Source organism: Leuresthes tenuis, unplaced genomic scaffold, assembly GCF_036924035.1.
Source record: "Leuresthes tenuis unplaced genomic scaffold, fLeuTen1.0.hap1 SCAF_2, whole genome shotgun sequence".
NCBI lineage: Eukaryota > Metazoa > Chordata > Actinopteri > Atheriniformes > Atherinopsidae > Leuresthes > Leuresthes tenuis.
The window spans coordinates 21,040,832-21,063,628 of record NW_027325356.1 but is presented as its reverse complement, the minus strand read 5'-3'; the positions used below and the strand labels follow the sequence as shown (position 1 = coordinate 21,063,628).

The 22,797-nt window shown below is 44.1% G+C and overlaps 1 protein-coding gene across 3 annotated transcripts in view; it reads right to left on the bottom strand.

Moving 5' to 3' along the window:
- dennd5a (DENN/MADD domain containing 5A) overlaps positions 1 to 22,797 on the bottom strand; it is a 30,920-nt gene that overhangs the window by 6,992 nt on the left and 1,131 nt on the right. The window contains exons 2-14 of one of the 3 annotated variants that reach the window (XM_072380644.1): positions 14,552 to 14,623; positions 13,604 to 13,713; positions 12,687 to 13,365; positions 8,744 to 8,931; positions 7,753 to 8,064; positions 5,802 to 6,017; positions 5,487 to 5,721; positions 3,779 to 3,929; positions 3,579 to 3,672; positions 2,709 to 2,840; positions 1,763 to 1,915; positions 1,547 to 1,634; positions 1,369 to 1,456 (exon numbers count right to left, since the gene is read on the bottom strand). In XM_072380644.1, coding sequence (XP_072236745.1) covers positions 1,369 to 1,456; positions 1,547 to 1,634; positions 1,763 to 1,915; positions 2,709 to 2,840; positions 3,579 to 3,672; positions 3,779 to 3,929; positions 5,487 to 5,721; positions 5,802 to 6,017; positions 7,753 to 8,064; positions 8,744 to 8,931; positions 12,687 to 13,365; positions 13,604 to 13,713; positions 14,552 to 14,623 — 2,518 coding nt within the window. The remainder of the gene's footprint in view (positions 1 to 1,368; positions 1,457 to 1,546; positions 1,635 to 1,762; positions 1,916 to 2,708; positions 2,841 to 3,578; positions 3,673 to 3,778; positions 3,930 to 5,486; positions 5,722 to 5,801; positions 6,018 to 7,752; positions 8,065 to 8,743; positions 8,932 to 12,686; positions 13,366 to 13,603; positions 13,714 to 14,551; positions 14,624 to 22,797) is intronic. The other 2 variants (XM_072380645.1, XM_072380646.1) reach the window with 2 other exon arrangements.

The following is a 22,797-nucleotide window of genomic DNA, read 5'->3' as shown; positions in this document are numbered from 1 at the left end:
TGGGCCAGAGTGAGTTTATGGTCGGGCTGTCAGATGTTTACATGAAAGCGGGGGAGGGTCCATCTTTCAACAGAGCATAGCTGTGCGTTTGTGTCTTGAAGTGACACCCTCCCCCCTCCCCCTCCTGCCCTCTCAGTCAGGCTGGTGGGGGGTCTGGTAATTAGGCTGGAAGTAACACGGTGCTACACACAGTCCCACCCGACGTCTTCTACATGCAAGCCCAGACCCCCCCCCCCAGCCCTGGCTGGCAGAAGTAGGTAACGCGACAGCGCGGGCTGTCATCACAGGCACGCAGATGCTGAGGCATGCAGGTGCACGGGACACTCATTGTTCAGTCAAGAAAAGCACATTTGCGTCAGTTCAAGCACCAGGTTGGGCCTCGGGGGCTGGAGTGGTCACATCGTGTGTGTGGAGCAACTTCAGCTGCACGCTGCCTCCTCTTTGACCATATTTGCATATCTCACCATTTTTTTAAACTTTTGTTACTTTTGATATGAAATATTCAGTTTATAGTCTGTATTAAAGTGGTTTACTGGATGGTTTAATGCTTTAGTTCATTTAGAAAAGAATGTCAGTCACAGTGGACATTACGGCAGGATCACTTCATACTTTTGTTCTTGAGATAAATAACAGTAAAAAACAGTAAAACGTGTGATGTAACAAAAGTTTGTGGTTTTTTTATGTAGATTTATTGTGTTTCTGTAAGTCTTAGGCTCTGAAATACTTGTTGATAATTACTTTGATTTATTATTCTACTGATAAGAACAACTTAAGTGAGCACAAGAGTGAATCACACAAGTCTAGGAAACAATATGGCTTTGCCTGCCAGGACAAGACTTTTTAAATCACTGCAAATTCAATTATTTATTTTATTGCTTTCTGGAAATATAATCCATAAGATACCTAATACATTCAATCTAGAAATCAGAGGAAAGTGCTGCTACACGGTAATCTCACAATATAGTGACAGCTTTAAAATAGTCACTTTTTAAACAGAGAATATATTTCAGTTGCTGAACCAAAACAGACAAATGTGATGTAAAACATCAATTATTCTGCATTCTTGTCAAAATATTTTTTGTTTATTGTTGCACTTTGTCCTCTGCATGTGTGCTAAGATAAATACAAGTATCTAAATTACAAATAAGAACAAACTGGGTTCTATTACTGGGATCCATAGAGCCAATCAGTTATAAGAACATAATTTCAGTAGTTAGGTTTGCAGGTCTGCCACAAGGGGGCAGTATTATCCTAACATAAGTTAAGGCAGTGTTGACAAAAGCCTAAAACTACTGCACATTCCTACAGTGACATTAACGGGCAATAAGTCTCCATTATTCTTTCACCGATGTTCACAGTGTTTCTCACCTCATGTCCTGGATCAGGGAGATTCTAAGAGGGGGCATGGCTGATCCACCGCCGTCAGATTTCCGTCTCTCAGTGTCATGAATGAAGCCTGATTACAACAAACAAAGTGTCATCGTGTGCAATGTCACCCATCAGTAAACTGATCGAGATCAGTCAGTGAAATGATGCCAGGATTTACCTGGAGGTCCCAAACCGCCGGGGGTTGCACTCTTCTTCTCTTTGCTGTCCTGATAGTGCAGCAGGTGGGACCACAAGGCAGACTTACCCTAAAAGAGAAAACACACGGCAGTGCCATTATGTGCTCAGAGAAACACACGTCATCTCGCTGTTGGCGTTGGATGACGCGCAATGTGACCGTTGTTCAGAATGAACAGCTCGATTTTTTTGTCCTGACCTGTTTAACCTGCAGCCCGTGGCTCCAGATCCTCTCCAACAGGTCACAGAGGCTCGCAATAAGAGTGTTCTCCTCGACCCCCGTGATGCTAACCTCTCCGTGACCCAACTCCACAGCCTCCCGACCCATCTTCTCCACTAACATACGCTTTGTCTGCAGAGATAAAACAAAACGAGCACACATCATTGATCAAATAAACCAAAATAATAACACTGGAGCTTTATTTTGTTCAGATGAGCCATGCCCCTATATTCACTTTTCTGTGGCAGGAAAAGTAACGCGCTTTATTTTTACAGTATTCCAGTGCTTTATTGCCATTTCTTTGAATGAATACGTACCTTTTTTTTGTGGCCTTGAGCCATTTACTGTTGGTTTAAACAGTACATTTTTATAAAAATGAAAGAAACTGTTTAGGCCAACCAGGAAATAGTCATAAATCAGTTTGTTCTAAAGGCTATTTTTCTTTATTAAAGCAGTAACCTTCATACATTAACCCACTCCGACCTAGACCCCCTTTAAAAAGGCTTTTTAAAGCCTACTCGGCAGAGTTTGAAAAATATCAAACTGAAAAAAATCGTCCGTGTTTGCAGCTTCTGAACCGGAGAGAAACGCAGAATATTTCAAGACACCTTTTGAGAGCTCAAAACTTAGTATTGATAAAAAGTTATCACCATTTGCCATCATGAAAACCGCAGGCGCCTCAAAAAGAACGATGGCACTCAAACGCGCTCCCATCGCATCCAGCTTACGAGCAAATAAACGCAAATAAACAACCGCTTTTAATGGCTTTTAGACTATAACAAGTAGACAGCTGTAGCTTTAAATAGCACAGATTTAACTTTACACAAGCATGCAAAACGCATGTATAAACACCGTGATGGCCTTATTCAAATGATCCAATGTGGCACAGCAGAACTGATGAACCAGAGCAAAGTCAAACACCGACCTTGTTCCTGCACTCCTTCAGCAAGCCTTCAACAAATTTCCAGTTCGTCTGAGCGATGACAGAAGGTGACAGGTTGGACAGTTTAGGCTGTCTGATGGTAGTTCCCAAGTTTCGGGCTTCCTGGATGTACTTCTGACAAAAGATAGAGCAAATGTAAGACATATTCTGTCCCAGGACGTAGCTCATGTCCTGAGTAAAAGCTGCAACATTTACAAGGGTCTAACTACAGCTGGTGAAGCCTCAGAGCTGAGATACCAGAACCACGAGCGTTTAGTCACAGTTTGTTCTACAGTCTTAGTTGTCTTCACTGTTGTCAGCTTGTGGTCGACAAGTGAGACTAAACAATAAACCCGAATGAGTCGGTAAAACAAGAACTAGTAATCACAACCAAACAGAGCAGTTGCAGGGTTCACTGACATGGACTAAAATCTGTTTTAGCAAAGTGACATGGACTATCTGCTACAGCTCAGCTGCTGAAGGTAGAGGAGGCAGAGGGAGGTAAAGGCCACATGTGTGGTCTGCGGTCTACCAACACATACCACGTCCACAGTCACCGACTTTAGACAGGGCTTGAAGGACTGCAGAGTCCAGTAGTAGTCAAGAAACAGCAGGAGCTGCAGCTCCGGAAACAAACACTCAACATGCTGAGAGTGTGTAAGCGTGAGTGCGAGAAAGGCAGAGAAACAGAGACAAAAAACAAAAAAAAAAGAAAATCACACAGACCAGATGTGTAAGAGCAGGTGGGGGGGGGGCAGACAAGACAAGTCAAAATAAAGCAAATAAACAGAAGACAAAATGAGCAATGACAACATAGCTCAGGCAGTCTGTATGAATGAGATGTGAGGAGGAGCCTCTGTGGGGATCTCTCACCTCTCTCTGGTCATTGTCTAAATAAAGGTGCTCAGTGTGTTGCTTCTGTCGATCCCTCCTCCTCCACTGAGCAGGAGCACTTCTCTTTGCCCATCTGTGGCACAAAGCAACACACCTCTGATCAGCTTCAAGCTCAAGTTAATTACAGAGCAGGTTTTTCCTTCAAACTGAAATGAATCCCGATAATGTGACGTATTCACTTGTTGCTGGTGGGCCCAGTGGAGAGCACGTCTGACTGCAGTCGGGGGAAGAAACCCTGCTCGTAGCGGCCCTGACCGATCTTCATGTCCAGCAGGTGGGGGTGCAGGGCGGTGTGGTCAATCTTTAACACCCTCATCTCAATGGCTTTCTCTGCAGAGGAGACACATTCATCAGTTCCATTCAATCTAAAAGCACAATGCTTTAAATCCCAAGCAAAGCAGCATGGTCTCGAGCTTGTTTTACAGCCGACGCGTCGCTCACGCTTCTGCTGAAACAGCAGAAGGACCACGTCATCTCCCATAAGTGGTGGACGGAGAGAGAGGGAGAGTTCTGGAAGAGTGCGTGGAAGAAGCTGCGGGAGAGATGCGCGAAAGCCTGAAAGGCAACGATAATTCCACGGTGTGTCCACTGAAGCACGCTATTTCATAACAAACTAACAAAGAAAAGGTAACACAACACACTTAAAAGCTCGACAACAATATTCTAAGTACTATGTCAGACGATAATGGTGGTAAACACACCTATTGAAATTGTAACTTCCGTAGGCTCATCAGCTCTTATGTAAGCAGAGGTGAGAATGCTGATCATCGATGGCAGTGCTACTCTTCCTGCATTGTTTTCTTCTCCACTTTTGTCGTTGTAGAGTAGTTAGCGATAAACTTCACGGAGCAGCGACACCTCTGTGACGGAGAAGATTGCTCCTACCGGTGCATCGACTCGCAGCACTATATATGGCCGGCACGACACAGTGATGTCATCAACACCGCTCCCGCGAGCCAAAACAGCGACCATACCGGGTTTGTGCAAAATCTAACTATAAACCATCACAGTTTACACCTGGTCATGAATCCTACATGTTGTCCAAACATCTATTTCCACATATTAACTGTTATGGGGCCGATTTTAAGCAGTGTTTACCGTGTTCATCCTTTCAAGTAAAGCATCAGTAAAAGGAGGAAACACGTCGATCGGTCCACTCTATGCATCTCATGGTAGGAGGCAGAGTAATTTGGGTTTTCTTTGTCTTTTCATCAATCATCTGCCCACTTTTCTCTGGTTTTCTCAAGACTGAATAATCTGAATGATGATGACTACGTTTATTCAATTCGAAGCTTGACGACTGAAGAAAAGAGGACATCTTGAGATCAAAAAGACAAAAAGAACCACTTCCTGCAAAGCACCCGCAGAGCCAAAAGAGGCAACAGAACAAAAGCCCAGAATAGACTTTTTCCTCAAAGAAACCAGCCAAGAGTCCTCCCTAAATGCCGCTTTAGACGGTGACATCCAATGCCTCATCAACAGCCCGCCCACATACAGGCTGGGCCGTGTTAACAAAAGACACCACGAGGTGAAATGAATTAAAACGACTTCAACAAGGATGCCTCATATATATATATGAAAGGCTAAGAAATAGATGAAAACAGAGGAGAAGCAACAATAAATACTCATCATCACCCATTCCGACTGCTTGCTTCAAGTCATCAGCTGTGGTCAGTTACCAAGAGAGAACAAACCTCCATGTTTGCCAGAAATTCTGACAGCCAATCAAATGAGTTGAACGGGATTTCTAAGGTCTTTCTTTCATTTTTAACTTTAACATGAAAAGTACAAGAGAGGTTTAATCAAACACCTTTTTTTGGGTCGCTTGCTTTCATTTCTCTAAGACGAAGCTCTTCAAAATGCACCGGACTGATCTTCAAGCCTTACCTGCTTCTTCGATGTTGGTGCATTTTTGGTACATGGAGGTGCGCAGCGTTGGCGTGCGGACGTTCAGCATGCGGATCTTATCCACGCGGGCGTCAAACACCCTCAGCGTGTGCTCCTTCTCCTCGTCATCGTGACAGAGAATCTTGCCGTCGATGAAGGAGGCAAACATCTGGGTCTCCAAGAAACGTGACAGGAAGGGCAGGTAGGGTTCTGGCTGGTCCGACAGGAAGGAGGCCTGCGCACAGACAGAAATTCAAAGGGTGGCATTGGGTGTCGTATAATACTGCAGTTACTGCAGCATCCAAAGCAATCTACCTTGTCAAAGTTCTGCATCTGGTCTCGATTGGTGAACCAGGACTCTTTGTCGTGGCTGGGCTGGATGACGAACACCTCATAATCGGCGAACATCTGGGTGAACCGGTTGGCGAAGACCTCGCGCACCTGGATGTTGAGCTGGTGCATCTTCAGCTCCTCCTCATCACACTGAGCCCGAGCGTCCTTGTTGCTGCTGGCGTCCTCTCTCACCTCCAGCTGATGTGCACAAACATTAAAAATAACGCCACTCGTATTGCTGCCGGTTTTGATCAAGTGCAAATCACGAATAAAACCATAAAGAAAGGGGAGGAAGGCTTTAGAGGGAAGTCTGATAAAGAGAAGAGGGAGAAAGGTAGCTTTGGTTCGAGTCCCGTTATGTGCCATCGCAGGCTGCTGATGAAGCTGCAGGGTCATGGGAAAGGAAGTGAAGGACGGGTCTTTGGATTTATGACCCACATCATATTTCTTTTTTTTAGCATGTCTGCTGGACGGTGTCGAGGGGGCTACAACAGCACAGACCTGCCTCCGTGTAGAACCTGAAAAGCTGTTCACACCACCCAGGAGAGTTTTTAAAATCACTGCTTTGTTTCTGTAACGCAGTTTAGACAAGAATATTTACACATACGGTGTGACCTTGTGGCTGGTGAACTACATGCAGCTGATGATGTGATAAGCAGTTTAAGGAGAGCTAATGCTGCCCACAAGTGCCTAAGCTGATTAGATTGTACACATAGAGACCAGCTCAAACATCCATACATGCAGTGAGCCTTTTCATTATGGAATTTACCATTTGCAAAATGCTAAAAATGGATAAGAGAGCGTGCAGGCGTCAACGACAGTCAGTGTCCGTTAAGTCTGTCATCTGGCTGTGAAATATCTAGCAGCAGCTCTTAGGTTAATGGTCTCATTGTCTTTTTTTATGCATTTAGCGTCACTGTTGGTTTTGGTTTGTAACTTTACAGGTCGTAAATAATCTTCAAATCACCTTATTTTAGTGTGGGACAAAGCCAAATTGTGGCGTTTGGCTACCCAACTAGATGCACACTGAAACGCAGTTGGCCCAATGTCTGAAGTCGAGCGCCTTCAGACACGCATTTTGTGACAAGAAACTCTCCTAAAGATGTAGAAAATGACTACAGTTGGCTCAAACAGCTGCAGTTATCTGACTGCAGTCAATGGGCCTTTTCACACTGCCAGTTCAGTGCAGGACTGGAGGCGTAATGCAGGGGATAGAATCTCAGAAAGACTCCACACTGCTGTGCGACCCTGTAACGTCTTCATGTTCCATCAACATGATGGGAGGACGGCTATCACAGAAACCGCCAACTGAAATAATAATTTATAAGGAAAAATCTGAAGAAAAAAAAGATACATCTGCACACTAAACTTCTGTTAGTTAGGATTAAGACCCGACGGATGAAGGAAGGCTCCCCCTTTTGTTCTTTGTGTCTTACTGCAGCGATAACAACTGAGGATGAAATAAACCGGTTGAATATTTGAATATGAACACAAAGTTTGGGCCCTTTTCACAGCTTTTTCCATCACTACCGAACATCATTCGAGCTAAACAGAGTGACCGACATATGAGAAATCAATCATTCGGTCTTAAATTCTACTTGTGTTACAATTGTTTTGTACAAAAAAACCTAAGAAATTTAGACTTAAAATCGCTAAACTTCGCTGAATTACTTCCCTGTTGGCTAAAATCCATTTTCTTACACACATATGCATTCAAACTAATTGCTTATTTTCTAATGGCTTCTATTAAGACTCCACTTTTAGTTCTTCAGGTCATCGGTGTTGGTCAAGCTTCTTTATTTTTGCCAGTCAAAGACGTGCCGCACGGTTTGCTTTATGTAAAATAAATGAATAAATAAATCAAGCCCCGCTACATGATACGCCCTCATTTGTGCAGCCCATTCCAAATTCATGAGATGACATCATCTCTCACCTTCTCCAGGCTGACACCTGTCCTCTTGACCAGAGCCTGCAGCCTGGCGATCGTTTCGTTCTCTCTCAGCAGGTAGGAGTTGAGCGGCGAGGCCAGGTTGCCGTTTCGCTTGTCAGACACCATATCAACAGATCGGAAGCTCCGGTACTTGGCCTGGCTCCCGCTGGAGTGGATATTTCCCTCTGGAGACACGCCAAAGGACATGAGCACCTCCGAGATCTCCTGAATGAACTCCAGTTTGTTGGGAAACTGGGGCAACTCCTCCGGCAGTTCAATGAAGTGATTATCAATGTCCACAAAACACAAATTAGCCTGGAAGAAGGAAAAGGACGGAGAAAATGAACAACAACCCGTAATGTATTCAACTCGCCGCACGCTAAACAGAGGAAACGGCTTTTTTCTGCGGTGGAGGCACTAATGCCGACAACTTGAACAAGTGATATGATCAGAAAGCCTTTTTTAACGTCACAGCAGATTTGACAGTTCGACATTATATCACACCTTCGACACTAAAGCAATTGCTGCAAATAAGCTGTCAAACAAGTTGAGATGAGACAGCGGCTGACTGACTTGAACCTTGTACATCGAGGGCACTGTGCAGGTTAAATATTAAAAGACTTGGGTTCAAATTATCTGGAGTCACTATACACCCCAAAGACACTACAAAATGCTGGAAGACAGAGGAAGAAAAAGCCGTCTTCCCTTTAAGGTTTGTGTCAGCGGCACAACAAATGCTTTGGACAACAGCTCGTTCTGAATGTTAATAATTCAAACATAAAAATCCCAAGCGTACGTGTGATATTTTCTCATTTTTAAACAAGCTAACACAGGGGATCCTTTTCAAGTGATGAAAATAGCTGCATTTATTTATCTTTTTTTTTTTTACACCCACCTAATTGCAGCCCTAAAAGGAAGTTTTCCCTCACAAGCCCGGATGCTAAACCTGTACTTAACTCAAACACAAGGAACACGATACTGCATGAGTCTGTACCTCCTGCGGCAGCTCCAGCTTGGTGCGGTCATCCTGCCCGTTTGAGTGGAGGCCCATGAGATAGGGGACAGGAGCATCCAGGAAGTGGAGCAGGGAGGCGGGCAGAATGGGGACGTACACGTGCTGCCACTGGAAGGGGAACATTAAGGCTGTGATGCTCTCCGCCACCGTCATCAGCCGCTGATAATCTGTTTTTAACGCAAACAAAAGTAAACACCCAATGGAAGATGTGCATCAGCAGAACATACAGTGACGTGATTTCGCTTGATGAAGATCATGACTGAGAACGCCGAGTCATCACTTGCACTTTTGATGATGTAATACGCAATTAATTCGTCACTTACTGAAGAGGAAAGCAGGCTTTGCATTTTAGCCCCGACACAACACCGGAGCCAGTAAACATCATATGACAGATGAGTTATGAGACTTTGAGGCCTGTCGTTTTCACTGCACTTCATTTGCTCGTGGCTCCTTCCTCTACTTGCTCTTATGCTGCATATTACACGACAAAGACGGATTTCTGATAGACATCAGCTGCTGTTGAACACCTAACGAGCTCAGGCACGAAGGGGTGTTGGCTTAAACACGTGTGAAATGTACTGAGGAGCTGGGGCCGAACATAGTCTCTGACATGATGCGATTTATTCGATGCTGTCAGAGGGACATCTGACAGCATCATGAAGCCCATCAATTACGGCTCTTAAAACCATAAAGGAGCGTATTTAATTACGGTAATGCCACTGGAAGTGTTACCCTTAAGCTCGAAACTCAGAATGAGATCTTATCTGGTGGCATTAACTGCTGAAACTTCCTCATGACTGATATCATGAGAGTTCGTTAGCAAAAACAGTGAATGGAACGATCTGCAGCTCTGTAGATAAGAGACACCCGCTGCATGTCTCCTCGTTACTTTCAGTGGCCCAACGGTGAGATTTGAACCTTTCCAGCCAATAGGAGAGGATGATGCTACGGAGCCTGCAGGTCAACAAAATGAGGTGCGACAGAAATTCAGCACAGCAAATGCTAGTGGTGTCATTTCCATAAGAAATTAGACCCAGTACATGATCCAAGTGGTTAAAACAGGTTAAATCAACCCATTTGCCACTGATATTAAAAACTCCCTTTGTAGGGCCAATGTAAGGGCACCTGGTCATAAACCTGCCCATTTTCTAAGTTTTTGAGGGCGTAGGCACACAACTTGTTGTGGTCTTTGAGGAGGAAGTCATCTGAAGGGCGTAGGACCCAGACACTGAAGCCTGACACAGCTGCAGTCAGCTGGCCTCCTGTTTAACATTACATTTATTTATTTTTTTTTTTTTATCATGACTCCCCATAGCAACACTCGAGTCGAGTTCAGGGTTTCACACTTGATTTAAGTGGCATACATGCAAATATGCATCCAGCCCTCCTCATCTGCATTCCTGCTCTATCCTGTTGACACCTCCTGTGCATTCAGCAGCAGCTCTGCCTCTCCCGTTATGGTGCCAAAACAAATGCCATTCCTTCATTTGGTCATGTGCTAGTTCATGAGAGGGGGCTCTCAGCCCAGTTTGGAGCTCTCCCTCATCAAGCTTCCGCTCCCAGGATGGGGACAAGAATACCAACATCGCACCACCCCCTTTAAAGTAGGCCATCGGAACAAGAAACTCCTTAAAATGCTGCATGCCTTCAATATTTCAGTCGCGATCCAACTGGTCCAAAGCCAAATAGTTTGGACTCGAAGTGATGTTGCAACTATAAATACACCTGATACATGAAAGTGAAACTGTTGCAGATCTGAGAGGACACTCGACACCCCAAGTTTAATACCAAATACTTGTTGCATTAATATTCCGCTAAATTTTCAACCCTCTGCGGGGGACGTAGTATAAAGAACTCGTAGCAGTTTTACCGTCAACTTCTTAACATCAACCTTCTCTACACAAAAACAAAACAACCTTTAAATCCCCTGGCAGATTAAGGGAAGTCTTTAAGCATCTGTCTAAATGATGCTTAGTGACTGTGAGAAAAACGTACAACGCACAGTGCTTACTAAGTTCTGAAAATGGCTGTCTGAATGGTTTAAGAACTAGGATGAACATGGAGAGCCTCTCTACAGCCTCTCGGCGCTTTCTGTTATTATTGCTGATGGTTCCATCTCTGTGGCTCACATATGTGAACGCCCTCATTCACTTGAGATCTCCTCTTCAAGGCCCTCTCCTCTAAGCTGTCCTGTCACTTTTAAGCGCACGGTAGAAAACGCCAGTGAAAGAACCCTAACAAATGATGGCTGGGCTGCAGCTCGTCACCACAGCTGACACACGACGAGCTTCCTGTCGGAGAATAACAGGAGAAGGAGGGGCCCGCGTCCTTTATGGCTTCACGGTAAAGATGCTAAACGGGGCTTTTTTCCCCCCTCCTCCTCATTGAGATATAGATTCCAGCTCTATTTTTGGCCTACAACACTCTGTATTTGCGGAGCCTCTCCTCGGTGCGCGGCGTCTTTTCTGAACAGCCCCTCATTTCTTCTCGGTGGGAGATTGCCGGAGCTCAACTTTACACAACAGCCCTCACATGCTCTGCAGCGACGAGCCTCACGGGGGTGAGGAGAAGCATGATGTCACTGCCGACCAATAATAATCATCCTGCATCACTGCCATCCTCCCTGTCCCTGGGTTGCCTAGCAACATCACAGCTTTCCCCCTCTAAGAGCTTCTCCCCCTCCAGCCCCTGCAGATTTGCCTTTTTTTTTTTTGCCCCTGTAATGGATCCAGTCATCACACCAGACCCAACAACCTGACACGATCTACCCGTTTCTCCACAGTCTCTTAAAAAAGGAAAAGAAAACTACCTCTGCTCACAGTGAACACAGACAAAATGGGCGTTATTATATCACCACTGACGATGGCCTAAAGTTCAACCTATTAAGTCGTGTTAAATCTGAAATCCAAAGTATCAAAAGCAACACACAGGAAATTAAAATAATTTTGCCAAGGACACTACTTTCCTAAGCCTCTCAGGGACGAGCGACGCTTTCTTGAGAGAGCCAGTGTTCTGTGAAAAGAGCATGCAAAGCAGTCTTTAAGCCTTGGAAACCCCCGGCAACCACACACACTTTCATCCTCAGAATGAGAGGGGACCGAGTCCGACCGCTCCACAAATCCTTTTGCAGGTGTCCCAGCGGAAGCAGGTTTAAACTTCTCTAACAGCCTCGTTTCTTTTCCACATCATAATGACTTCTTTTCCCATTTCATGCGAACAACAAAGTGCAACGCTGTCAGCAGAGATGAAAAATGTGCACTGTGGTGCCTTTTTTACCCCCCTAAATTAATACCCTCTTGACAAAAGTCAGCTCTTTGGACTCTGAACACATTAGATTAGGACTGCTATAACGTACAGTATATTATACCGCAGGCCTTCTTGGAACCTACAGCAAACCTTGTGAGCTTTTCCCATTATGTGTCTCTAATTATGGCAACAGAAAAACAAATGTCAGCGTGACATAATTGCACAATAAAATGAAGTATCCATAATGGAACAACATTCTTGTGCCATCAGTGATCTGGGCTTTCCTCATCAACCTAAAATGTATCAACGAGGATAAATGCTTTAAAGCAACATCAGCTCAAAATAACTACTTTAGGTCCTCTGACAATATTTGGTCTCATATTGTGACACTGATATGTCATCTGGCTCCAGATCGATCTCATGAGAAGGACTTTGCAAACTGGGGTCATGAGACCTGATAATTCTCAAATCAACAGCTGTTACAGATCGTTTTTTTCACCGTTTCTGCATCCCCTTCCTCCAGCTTTTTGAAAACAAACAGTTTTGTCGAAGTGTGTCGAAACCAAGTAAGATTTAAATACAACCCTGATTTCTGCTCGAAACTGGTTGCAGAGTGAGCCAGACGCACATTTTAAGCGAACAGATCTGAGCGTAACAGCAGAAGACTGCGACTTACGCTGGGAGTAGAGCAGTATCTGCATCTCCAGCAGGGCGCACGTGAACAGCTGCAGAACGTTCTCCACCCCCAGCAGACTAAACATTTCACCGATGGCAAAGTCAAAGAGGGGCAGCTCGGAGGTGCTCGGCCGCTGGCAGACGATAGGCCCATAGACGCCCGAGAACTTGAGGGAGCGCCCGGAGGGTGGGAGGGGCACCTCATAGAGGATGTTGTAGATGTAGCTCTCCAGCGGGAGGGGTGGCGGCTGGGGGGAGCTGACGGCCTGGTGAAGCTGCTGCAGCACCTTTCTGCAGGCCTGAGCGAAAGCCATGGGCGTGATCAAGCAGATGCACTTCGACACGTACAGGGTGTCGCGGCTGATGTCATACGAGTTGAAGCGCTGCAGACGGGAGATGGCGGGTGCGGCGTGGAGCACAGGACGTGACTGCGGGACTCTCTGGTCCTCGGGTCCTGGCGGGGAGGTGGGCGTGTGCAAGATGTCGTACTGCTCTGCATTGTGCATGTGGTAAAGAGTCTGCATGGCGCTGCAGATCTGCTTGCTGGTCACCTCCTCGAAGAAGGTGAGGGCGAAGCCGTAGGTCCGAGAGCCGTCCTCTCTGGTGATGATGAACGAGTGGAACTGCGGCTCCCTGGAGTCAACCTGTGTCCTGAAGGACAGACCCTTTGGCATACAGAGCTGCGAGGGAACACATAGACAAGGAATAAGAGCAAAGAAACAATCCCAGCTGGAAGTAGTGAAAATACATCTTTAATCACAAGTGCAATATGCACATAACAGCTTTGTGATCCTGAATACTCTTCCCTCAGAAAGGAGAAGATGTGATTTAGTAACGCTTCATTTTACAATAACAACTTCAAACCCATCACTCAGAAATATCTGACGGTCTTAAGTTAGAACGGTGGGAAATCCTTACCATGCCGACTGCATCCTGGTCAAACGGATTCCACTCGACATTGTCGGGATAATGTGCCAGGACTTTGGACTTAAAGGTTCTCCGCAGTGGACTCTGCTCAAAATTCTCACCTGGAAATCAGACAAATAGAGAGCGCAAAAAAAACAAACAAAAAAAAAAGCGACACAAAGAGTTAGTGCGAGTAGAGACAGGAGCAGAGCAACAGTTTGATCAGATGCAGGCATAAAGTGCCAGGCGCAACACCAGAGGAAAAAGCAAATCAGCACATTTGTCTTGAGAGGAAGGTTGTATTGCGCCATATAAAGCTGCCATGTGCATCCTATTCAAGTAGACAAATTAACATCTGCGGGTTTTGGGGAAATATTGAACTGAGATCAGCAATCATAATGCTTTAAGACAGCTTTAATGGCAATACAGAGGGAGACACAAATTAATCAGTCATATGAGCACAGATTGAGTTGATTCAAACCCAGAATAAAGCAGAAGTGATGCACATACCAAGGCAGTACTGAAAAGTCATTCAGAGTGTAGGGGGGAGAGTAAACATTGACCAAGCAATGCCAGTGCAGGCAACACTAGATTTGTGTGTGCGCGAGACACAGAAGCAGTGATTGTCAAACGTCAGCTCCTTGTTCAGCTGCTGCTGAAGGAGGTGACAGAGATGGGGAGGGGGGGGGGTGTTTAGAGGAAGAAAAAAAAAACAGGAGGAGAGGAGTCTAAATCGTGTCAAACAGAAAGGGCAGGTCCCCACACCTGTGCAGGAAATTACTCTAAAAGAACTCAGATTTTCAAGTAAAAAAAAAAAAAAAAAAAAAAAAAAGGGTTTGCTGAGGAAGAAAAAAATCAAATAAAAAAAAAAAAAAAACAAGGTGCGCCAGGTTGAAGGTGGAAGGGTTAAAGCTGAGCTCAGGTTAGGAGGGAGAACAGTGTGTGTGGTGGAACGGTTACCTTCGTTTGCACTCGCCAAATTTCCTCTGGCCCCATCTCTGAATTTAGTAGCCTCTATATACTGGCATAAAGCTACACAACAAATAAAACAAAAATATAATTAAAAGCCTGCTTCTCGATGGGTAGCGCATCACTTCTCAGTTTGTGCATAAACATCCTGACGGCTCCACTTTCGAAGCTTTGCTCTGAGAACGAGCTGCGCGCACACACACACACACACACAGGACGTTAGTTATCTGTTCGTGTCAGGTGGCTGTGCGAATTCAAGCCAGCTGGTGTGGTTATGATACGACGATGAAGCATTTCTCTGTGTGTCGCAGTTTCCTCTTCTTCATGCAAATCCATACTGCTCCAACACGGATTGTATTCTCAGCAAAGAAGCAGCTGTGCTAGCAGCTCTTGCTCGATTAAAATTAGGGATGGCGCACTTCAAGGGAAATGCTAACGTTAGCAAGCCCACATGCACACAATGACAGCATTCATCAAAATACGTTCAGCCAGTTATTAACATTTCTTTTTCATGTACATCACACTGAAGGTTGTTTAGCACAGAAGCGGGCAATAGGCACAATGAACCTTTATTAAACAGTCCCCAGTCCGCTTCCAGTGAAGGGTTTTAGCAAATGAACACACATATGTATGTCCATATGGTGTGTGTGTGACGTTTATATAGAAGATTTCCTCAGCGTGAATGAAGGAGGGCAAAGGAGGTCTTGAAAGTCACAAGGTATGTGACGCACAGCATTTCCAAATAAATGACCCTGAAATAGATTCCGACATGTTCATTTCATGCTGACAAAAACATTTCCAAGTGGGGAACACCGTCCCAACATGTCGATCTTATCAGCAGACAGTCATGGGTTAGATGGCAGTGAATAGCCGCTCTTACGCCGCAGCCCTGGAGCGATGTCAGCTTATCTGACATTTTCCAGAAAGAAGACCCTTTGTACTCTTTGCACCAGTCAGTGGTGCTTACTGTCCACCTCACGCATGACATTTGACAAGCATCAATACAACGGTTCCGCTGGCGAATAAAAATGAATAAATAAAAGAAAAATGTGAGCTGGTTAACACAAGCCATGGACTCATTTGTGGCTACGCCGGGTCAGCATGGAGACCGCACCCGGGGAAATGTGACCAATGAGAACTCAGGACTTTCCTTACTGGACTTTATGAGAATCAATCCTTGTTAAAGAGTAAAAGAGTCTTACTCTTTGTGTCTTTAAACAGGAAAGATGTTCCCAGCATCCCACTCCTAATGTATCCCCTTCGATTCCCCACGCGTCTTCTTTCATTGATCCAAAGGAGAACGAAAACAAGTTCACATTGGGGTCCTCAGCGAAGTGAAACAAATCCAGGCAAGAGACTAAATGTCTGAAGGATTAAGTGGTTTAATCTGGTAGTTACTTTTATATCAGAAGAAACTAGGTCAGGAACACAACTCAGACAGGTCAGACAGTCGCATTACTATAGACTGTAGGGACGGGCGAATAATTCAGTCCTTGGTGAGGTTTCATCCCACTGAGATGCCTTCAGAATCAGAGTTTAATCACCATATATACTTAAAAGGCACATATTTGTTACGGGACTTTGTTCAAATGCTGCCTCGGTGAAATAACAAGCTAATTTCCGGAGTTCATGAGCATGTAAATGTGGGTCAGACTCCGAAACAGAAAACAGAAACAGAGAGATGATGAGACTAAAATGGCTTGTACAGTCTTTCAGTAACGCTGCAAACATCTGGAAGCATCTGGCTGTGGAGCAAATTGGAAGAAGAGTTTAGCTTTTTTTTTTTTTTCTACTAACATTACGAAGAATCCAAAGACTTCCTCCAATAATTGTACTTTTTAACCGTGTTACATGTCCAAATGCGGAGGTTTTCTAGATGCTCAAATAAATAATCAGTCCCTCGCTCAGCATGCCGGCCTTGGAAAGGCAGCGTAGCAGTGATCCACATTCAGAATACTTGGGATTTGGCGTCAGAGGTGAGTTTAAGGCTTTAAATCAGTACCAGGAGAGGAAAGTTAGTGCATCTTGGCTACTGCCAATGGGCAATTTGCATAGATCACACCCACAGCTGGCTTTCACAAGTTCACAGAGGAGTCTTTTTTTTTGCTTGTGACATAACATGAGATGCATATCAGAGCACTCACCAGCTGCACAGTGCAGGACACGTGTACAAAAACACTCAGAAAGGTCTGAATCAATACAAATGTACAAAAATCTGAAAAGACGAGAGATTAAGGGGAAGCGAGGTTTGATGTTTCAAGGACAAACAGCCTTGTTATCTGGTTACATAAGGAGGCCTTATCTGTAGTATTACCTCAAACATAAATGGTGATTAAGAAAATAAATGTGTTGGGAAAATCAAAAAGTGATGTACTTTGAATTTCGCTTGGGATTAATAAAGTATCTATCTATCTATCTATCTATCCATCTATCTATCTATCTATCTATCTATCTATCTATCTATCCATCTATCTATCTATCTAATCCCATGTCTCTTGACAAAGGAAATGTTATAAAATGTGGGGATATGCAAAGGCTGTAAGCAAATCTAACAATCCTGCATCTTCCCGCATGAAATGTTCAACTTGGTAAAAAAAATATTCTGGCTTCATATCTTTTATTTCTGTTTTTCTTTTTTTTTTTATGTGACCAAGTTACATCTTGAGTCTGGCTCAAGAGCCACTGACTGAGACTACTGAGGTTTTTCCACCAAAAAGGTCTCATCTGATAACTGCTGCCATTTACAGGCTACCTGCCTGACCTGGAGCAGACACTTGTTGACATGAGGGACAACAGGCTCTGCGCGCTCTTCGATTTGTCATATTGGATGTCATGTGGACCGGTAGTTGTGGGCGTGGAGCGTCGCTGAGCTCTGCCTCCACATCCAATGAGCCAGGGACCACCCACAGCTCTCCTCAGTCACCAGCACTGACATAAAGGGATGTACCTCTCTGCACGTAAGGCTGTATCTGACTGCCTGCAAAAGAACACGGAGGACAGACAACCAAACCCTTGAAAACAGCACAGCAACAACATCCCTCACGTCCTACAACTCAGCTCAGTCCCAGCAGCGTGGGTGTGTTTGTGTGCATTTGTAAAAGGACATGTTTGGGGGTTTTTTTGGGGATTGTTACACAGTTAGACCATTTCTACATCAGTGCTCGAGTCTACTGAACATACATTGATACTGCTGCTCGTCTGTTCGCACGTGCTCCAAAGTTCAGGGGTTTTTTTTGTATAAAGTGTATATCAACCCAGCTGGATCGCCAACAAAGTTGCTCTCATACCCATATTTTTCAGTTTCTTTTGCAAAAACTGAATTTGTAAATGTAAATCCATCAGACAATGGGATTGAAAATTCCCCACAGCTTCATCCGACAAAGTGATCGCTCGTGTAAGGTAAAGACGACGTGTGTGCGGTGAACTCAGCTATACTTAACGTGATGATGATGATGATCTCCCACAGAGCCAGTTAGGAAGCAGCCGAGCACGTCGACACGTTTAAACTCACACAATCCACGGCATCTGACACACTTCAATACCCACATCTATTTTCCGAGGGAGAACGAGGCTACTTTTAAACACCATGGGACGCTTGGAAATCAACAGTTGTTTGGACAGACACACGCATCGTAACGCTTGCCTATTTCAGGATGGTGTTTGAGAGAATGAGAGGCGGAGGGTGCGGGAAATATTTGGCGATTAGCCAAGCAATGATCGTAAAAAAGGCTTTTTACATATTTGATTAAGGGAAAAAGAACGGTTGAAGTGTTGCGATGTTGATTAACTCAAATAAATAACTCAAAAGGAACAAAAAGACGCAACGTTAAGCAGGTTAACAATCAGGACTTTGGCGATATGAGAAACACTGCAGGTAGATTTGCAGAAAATGCAACCTATTGTTGGAGAAAGTGTTAAAAATAATGAGAGTACCGGTCTCCACTGTGTATTCCCATTCCAATTTCTTCTTCCTGTGATACCTTAAATGCTTCCTAACATGACATAAATGTGTGTTTTACTCAGGAACATAACAACCCAACTGCTCTCTCTGAAGGCCACGATATCTCAGAGCTTCAAACAGAGAATCGTGCATCAGTCCACCGAGCGGCAGAGCTGCTGAACGCCACGACGCCCTGCTGAAGGTGTCCGCATTCATCCAATATTGAGCAGAATCCCAAAGCAGACAGAAATCAATGAATGGCATTTTCAGCTTTATCAACCCTGTAATGCTAAGCTTCTATCCCTTGTTAACGGTGCACATCTGAGCACTTTAAGATCTATCAAATGGTTCCTGCCAAACCTCAAACTGCATCCAAACTTCCCCAGATTCATTTTCAGACAAATTATCAAACATTAATAAACGACTGAGTGAAGCTGGGGGGAGACTATATAATGCATTTAAGGCTAGCTTTCATGTCAGGCCATTCATCCTTATTAGTTTGCTGAATAGGAAAGGGAAAGAGAGGCTGCCTAGGAAATTCAAAAGGATATTTAGCATTTGAATAAGCCGAGCCTGCCTAGAAGTGTACTCATGTCCCTCAGCTCCCGGCGTTTCCAGTATCGCCTGTGAGGCTGCAGGGTCATACATATGCTAATCAGGTCCCGACTGTGCTGCAAACACGGCGCCAAAAGGAAATTTGGACCGTTTGTTTGTTTTTCTTACTGCACATGTGCCCCTGTTGCATCATATGAAGAAAGTGGAACATGCGGGTGTTAAATGCCTGAAAAGAACCATCAGACAGCCTGATTTGGTTCGTTTCATCCAATCATCAACAAAAAGTTTGGTCGGCAAAGTTTAAGGTGTAAGGGTTTAAAGCAGTCCACATAACATGCATACGACCAGTAATGATACTGAAAGGTTACAGATGCTGCTTCTGTTCTGAGACAGGAAGCTGAACTAGCTCTTCACCATTTCTTTTTTTTTTTTTTGTATGCCCACTTCATATCAAATGGACAGTTTGGTGTAAAACGATGGCTGCAACACAAAACATCAAAGCAAAGCCTGGTCCTCGAACGCCTCGTTCTCGAGCAACATTCCGTTTAAAAACTGATTTTCACCTGGCTACATTCCTACTTAAACCAATTCAAACAGATCGTTTTCAACAGTCAAATGGCTTCAGCTGCAAACTAATTTGAAAGCAGTTAGCAAATAAACTAACTGCCTAACCAATTAATCACCAGCAGATCCAGCTCCATCCTGATCCTTTTCTTTGAAACTTGACCTGCCTGACCCTTCACTGGATCTTTAGTTAGCAGCTAGGAGGCGAACTTTAGGAAACTGGAGCCAGAAATCCTGAGGTTATTGGTCACAACACTAAAGTGAATCAGCTGTTTTTTTTCCTGCGTGTGAAGACTGACTGATTAGGCAAATTTTGTAAATTACGCATTCAGCAGAGTTACAACATCGAGCCTCGACCCGACCTTTCTTTTTCATTTTCATTTTCTTTTTGCTCTACCAAATCAAATCACTGCAGAATTCCCCAACTTCTTCATTTTCAACCAGTCTGCCCCGATGGCCTCATAATGGATGGTTTGTTTTTTTTGTTTTTTGTTTAAATATTCCCAAATAATCAAGAAGAAATTAAAACTCCAGGGAACTGCACACCTGTAACATCTGTTTAGCTTACAAATCACATGTAACCTGTGAAAATGGAATTTCCACACCATTTCCTCCCTTCGAGTCATAACTGAAAAGGCTGATAAGGGCAGGCCCCTAACCTCTTTCTACAGTAAACAGCAGCGGCATGCAGTAAGTAGAACAACAGCACTGATGTTTGACCTCAAAGCCTCCGGGCTGTGCGTCGGTTTCTAAGTTTCAGTGGGTTACACTTCTGTCGAGTCAGACACGCTTCAAAGAAACGCTATCACACACACACGGGGAAAAATATGCATTTCCATGCCATGAAAACAATTTGAAAGAAAAAAAAACAGTGTCTGTAACAGTGACCTGCTTTTTTAAGAGGAATTAAAATGAAATCCTTCAGAGGCATCTGACACGACCGCTGACGATTTTAAGCATCTGAAAGCTGAACGACAGACAAAGCAGCCGTCTACTGAGGCGCTCTGAACTACAACAGGATCTTCGCACAGCGGCACAAACGCATGTTTAAAGGAAGAGAATCTTTTCTCTATCTTACACCAATGCTAGGGTGACTGTCTTGAACATTTCGGAAAACTCTCAGCTTTCAGAAGTGGAAGATGCCGCTGACGAAAGGACCAGAGGCCAAAAACAGAGCCAACGTTCGGCATCATTAAGTCCAGTTAGCCTCATGCACTTTCAGCTCCGCTCTGTTCTTTTATTAGTTCCATATTCTCGACTTGATTTTGTGCTCAAGACGTAGAGAGGAAATTCACAGGAGGAAGTAAAAAAAAAAAAGAAGAAAAAAAAAGAGAGAAGTACGAGGTTTGAGTCTGAACTCGAATGGGTTTTGGTCAAGTTTTTTCACTTTGAGGAGGAGGGAACTTTCTTTCAGCTACAAGAGGAACTCTACAGGCCTTTCACTGCCTGCTGAGTCACGATAAATCACACCAATATTAGGAAAATATGTAGCATATATTCAACATATTTCAACTAAAATAAAACTCCTTGCAGTTATAGCAAATAAATATATATATATATAAACACACTATTTCCACACTCAGTAAAAATGGACTGTTGTCTGTAGACGTGACCAGGTCAACAATAGCTTACAGCTAAATCAGCTGCTCTCAGCAGGCTCAGAGTCGCATCACTTTAGTAGAGTTTAGATGGGTTCACACTCAGATGACAGACAAGCGTATGAGTGGAGAACGAGATTAGTTTCAGTGATTTTGTTATCTCTCTTCACGGGCAAAAGAGAGCAGAATGCAAAGGTAGTGTTAAAGAAATCGCTTGAGTTGAGTAGACAAATTCGTTTTTTTTTTTTTTTTTTTCTTTCTTTCAGGGCTTCCCCTGAGATATTGCTTAGCAGAAGCAGCTGCTGTGGAAAACCCTGACATTAGTGTGTGAGTAAACTGATGTGGCACAGAGATATTGACACCAAGCTCCACTGTCGAAAGTCACCACTTTTTCTTTGAGAAAGCGCAACTCCGGGCCACGCCGAGGCGCAGGGTCGGTCCTTCTGAAGAGTTCTTCTCTGACACGTTCAGGGCAGACGGACAGCATCAGAAACTCCAGGACCCGTGTGCCACTTCCACAAAGGCACTGGTACAAATATAACTCCCGACGCAGGTAAAGCCACGAGAGGAATGACATACAATCAGACCCAAGAGAACACCAACGTTCCCTATAATTACAAACATTTATATGCAGAAGTATTTGAGAACATTTGTTTTTGTGTTGCTACTTCTAGCAAATGACCAGTTTATAGACACCAACGACTCATAATTTTGCTCTTTAGAAAAGTTATTGCAGGCACAAACAAAAAAAACAAATCAAACATGCCCAGTTTATCTCTTGAGACTTGCATTATCACACACCATAGCGTTCAGAACTATTCTGGTCTTCTGTCAGGTCCAGTTCCTTAGTACCACAGCACCATTTCCCCAAAAGTCAAACTTGTGTGAGTCATTACGAACTTCACACGCAGACTTTTTTTTAAACAATCATTTCTAAAGCCAGAAAGATTTGAGAGCGGATTAAACCCCGATGCCGTGATGCCAATTTAACAAACTCATTAAAAAAGGTACTCTTTCTGCGGCCCATCCTCCCCTTTGTTAAATCCCAAAAGAAAGAAGAAAAGCTCTCGGACCGATCATAAAACGGCGATTTTGCAGACACTTCTTTCAAACGTTTGAAATCATGCAATTTCCTCTGCGTACACAATCCGGTCACCTCACTGCCTCTGCTGCATTGTTGTGTTAACCATAGCAAATACCTTAACAAACAGAGAACAATCAATTAAAGGGAAAACCTATTTAAAGTGCTGGGTGATCGTGACCTCCCAGGATGGCTTAAAAGAAAACAAACAAAAAAAACCTTGGCATTGTTTTGACAGCTTTTTAGTTTTGCCGGAGGGTTGGAATGACGTTCTTGGAATAACATGCTTTGAAAAGATATTTTCCCTTTTGTTGTTGCTTAACACGCCACTCGAACGTCCACATAAGTGTTCAGCGGGGCTAAACACCCGATGACAGCGAAGGCCACAGCATTGTTCAACTCATCACACCTTGTGGTGACCCCCTCATTTCTACTGTCATCCTGGAACTGAATACTGGAACAGAGGTGCTTCACAAAAACTGATCAGAGCAGTAAAATA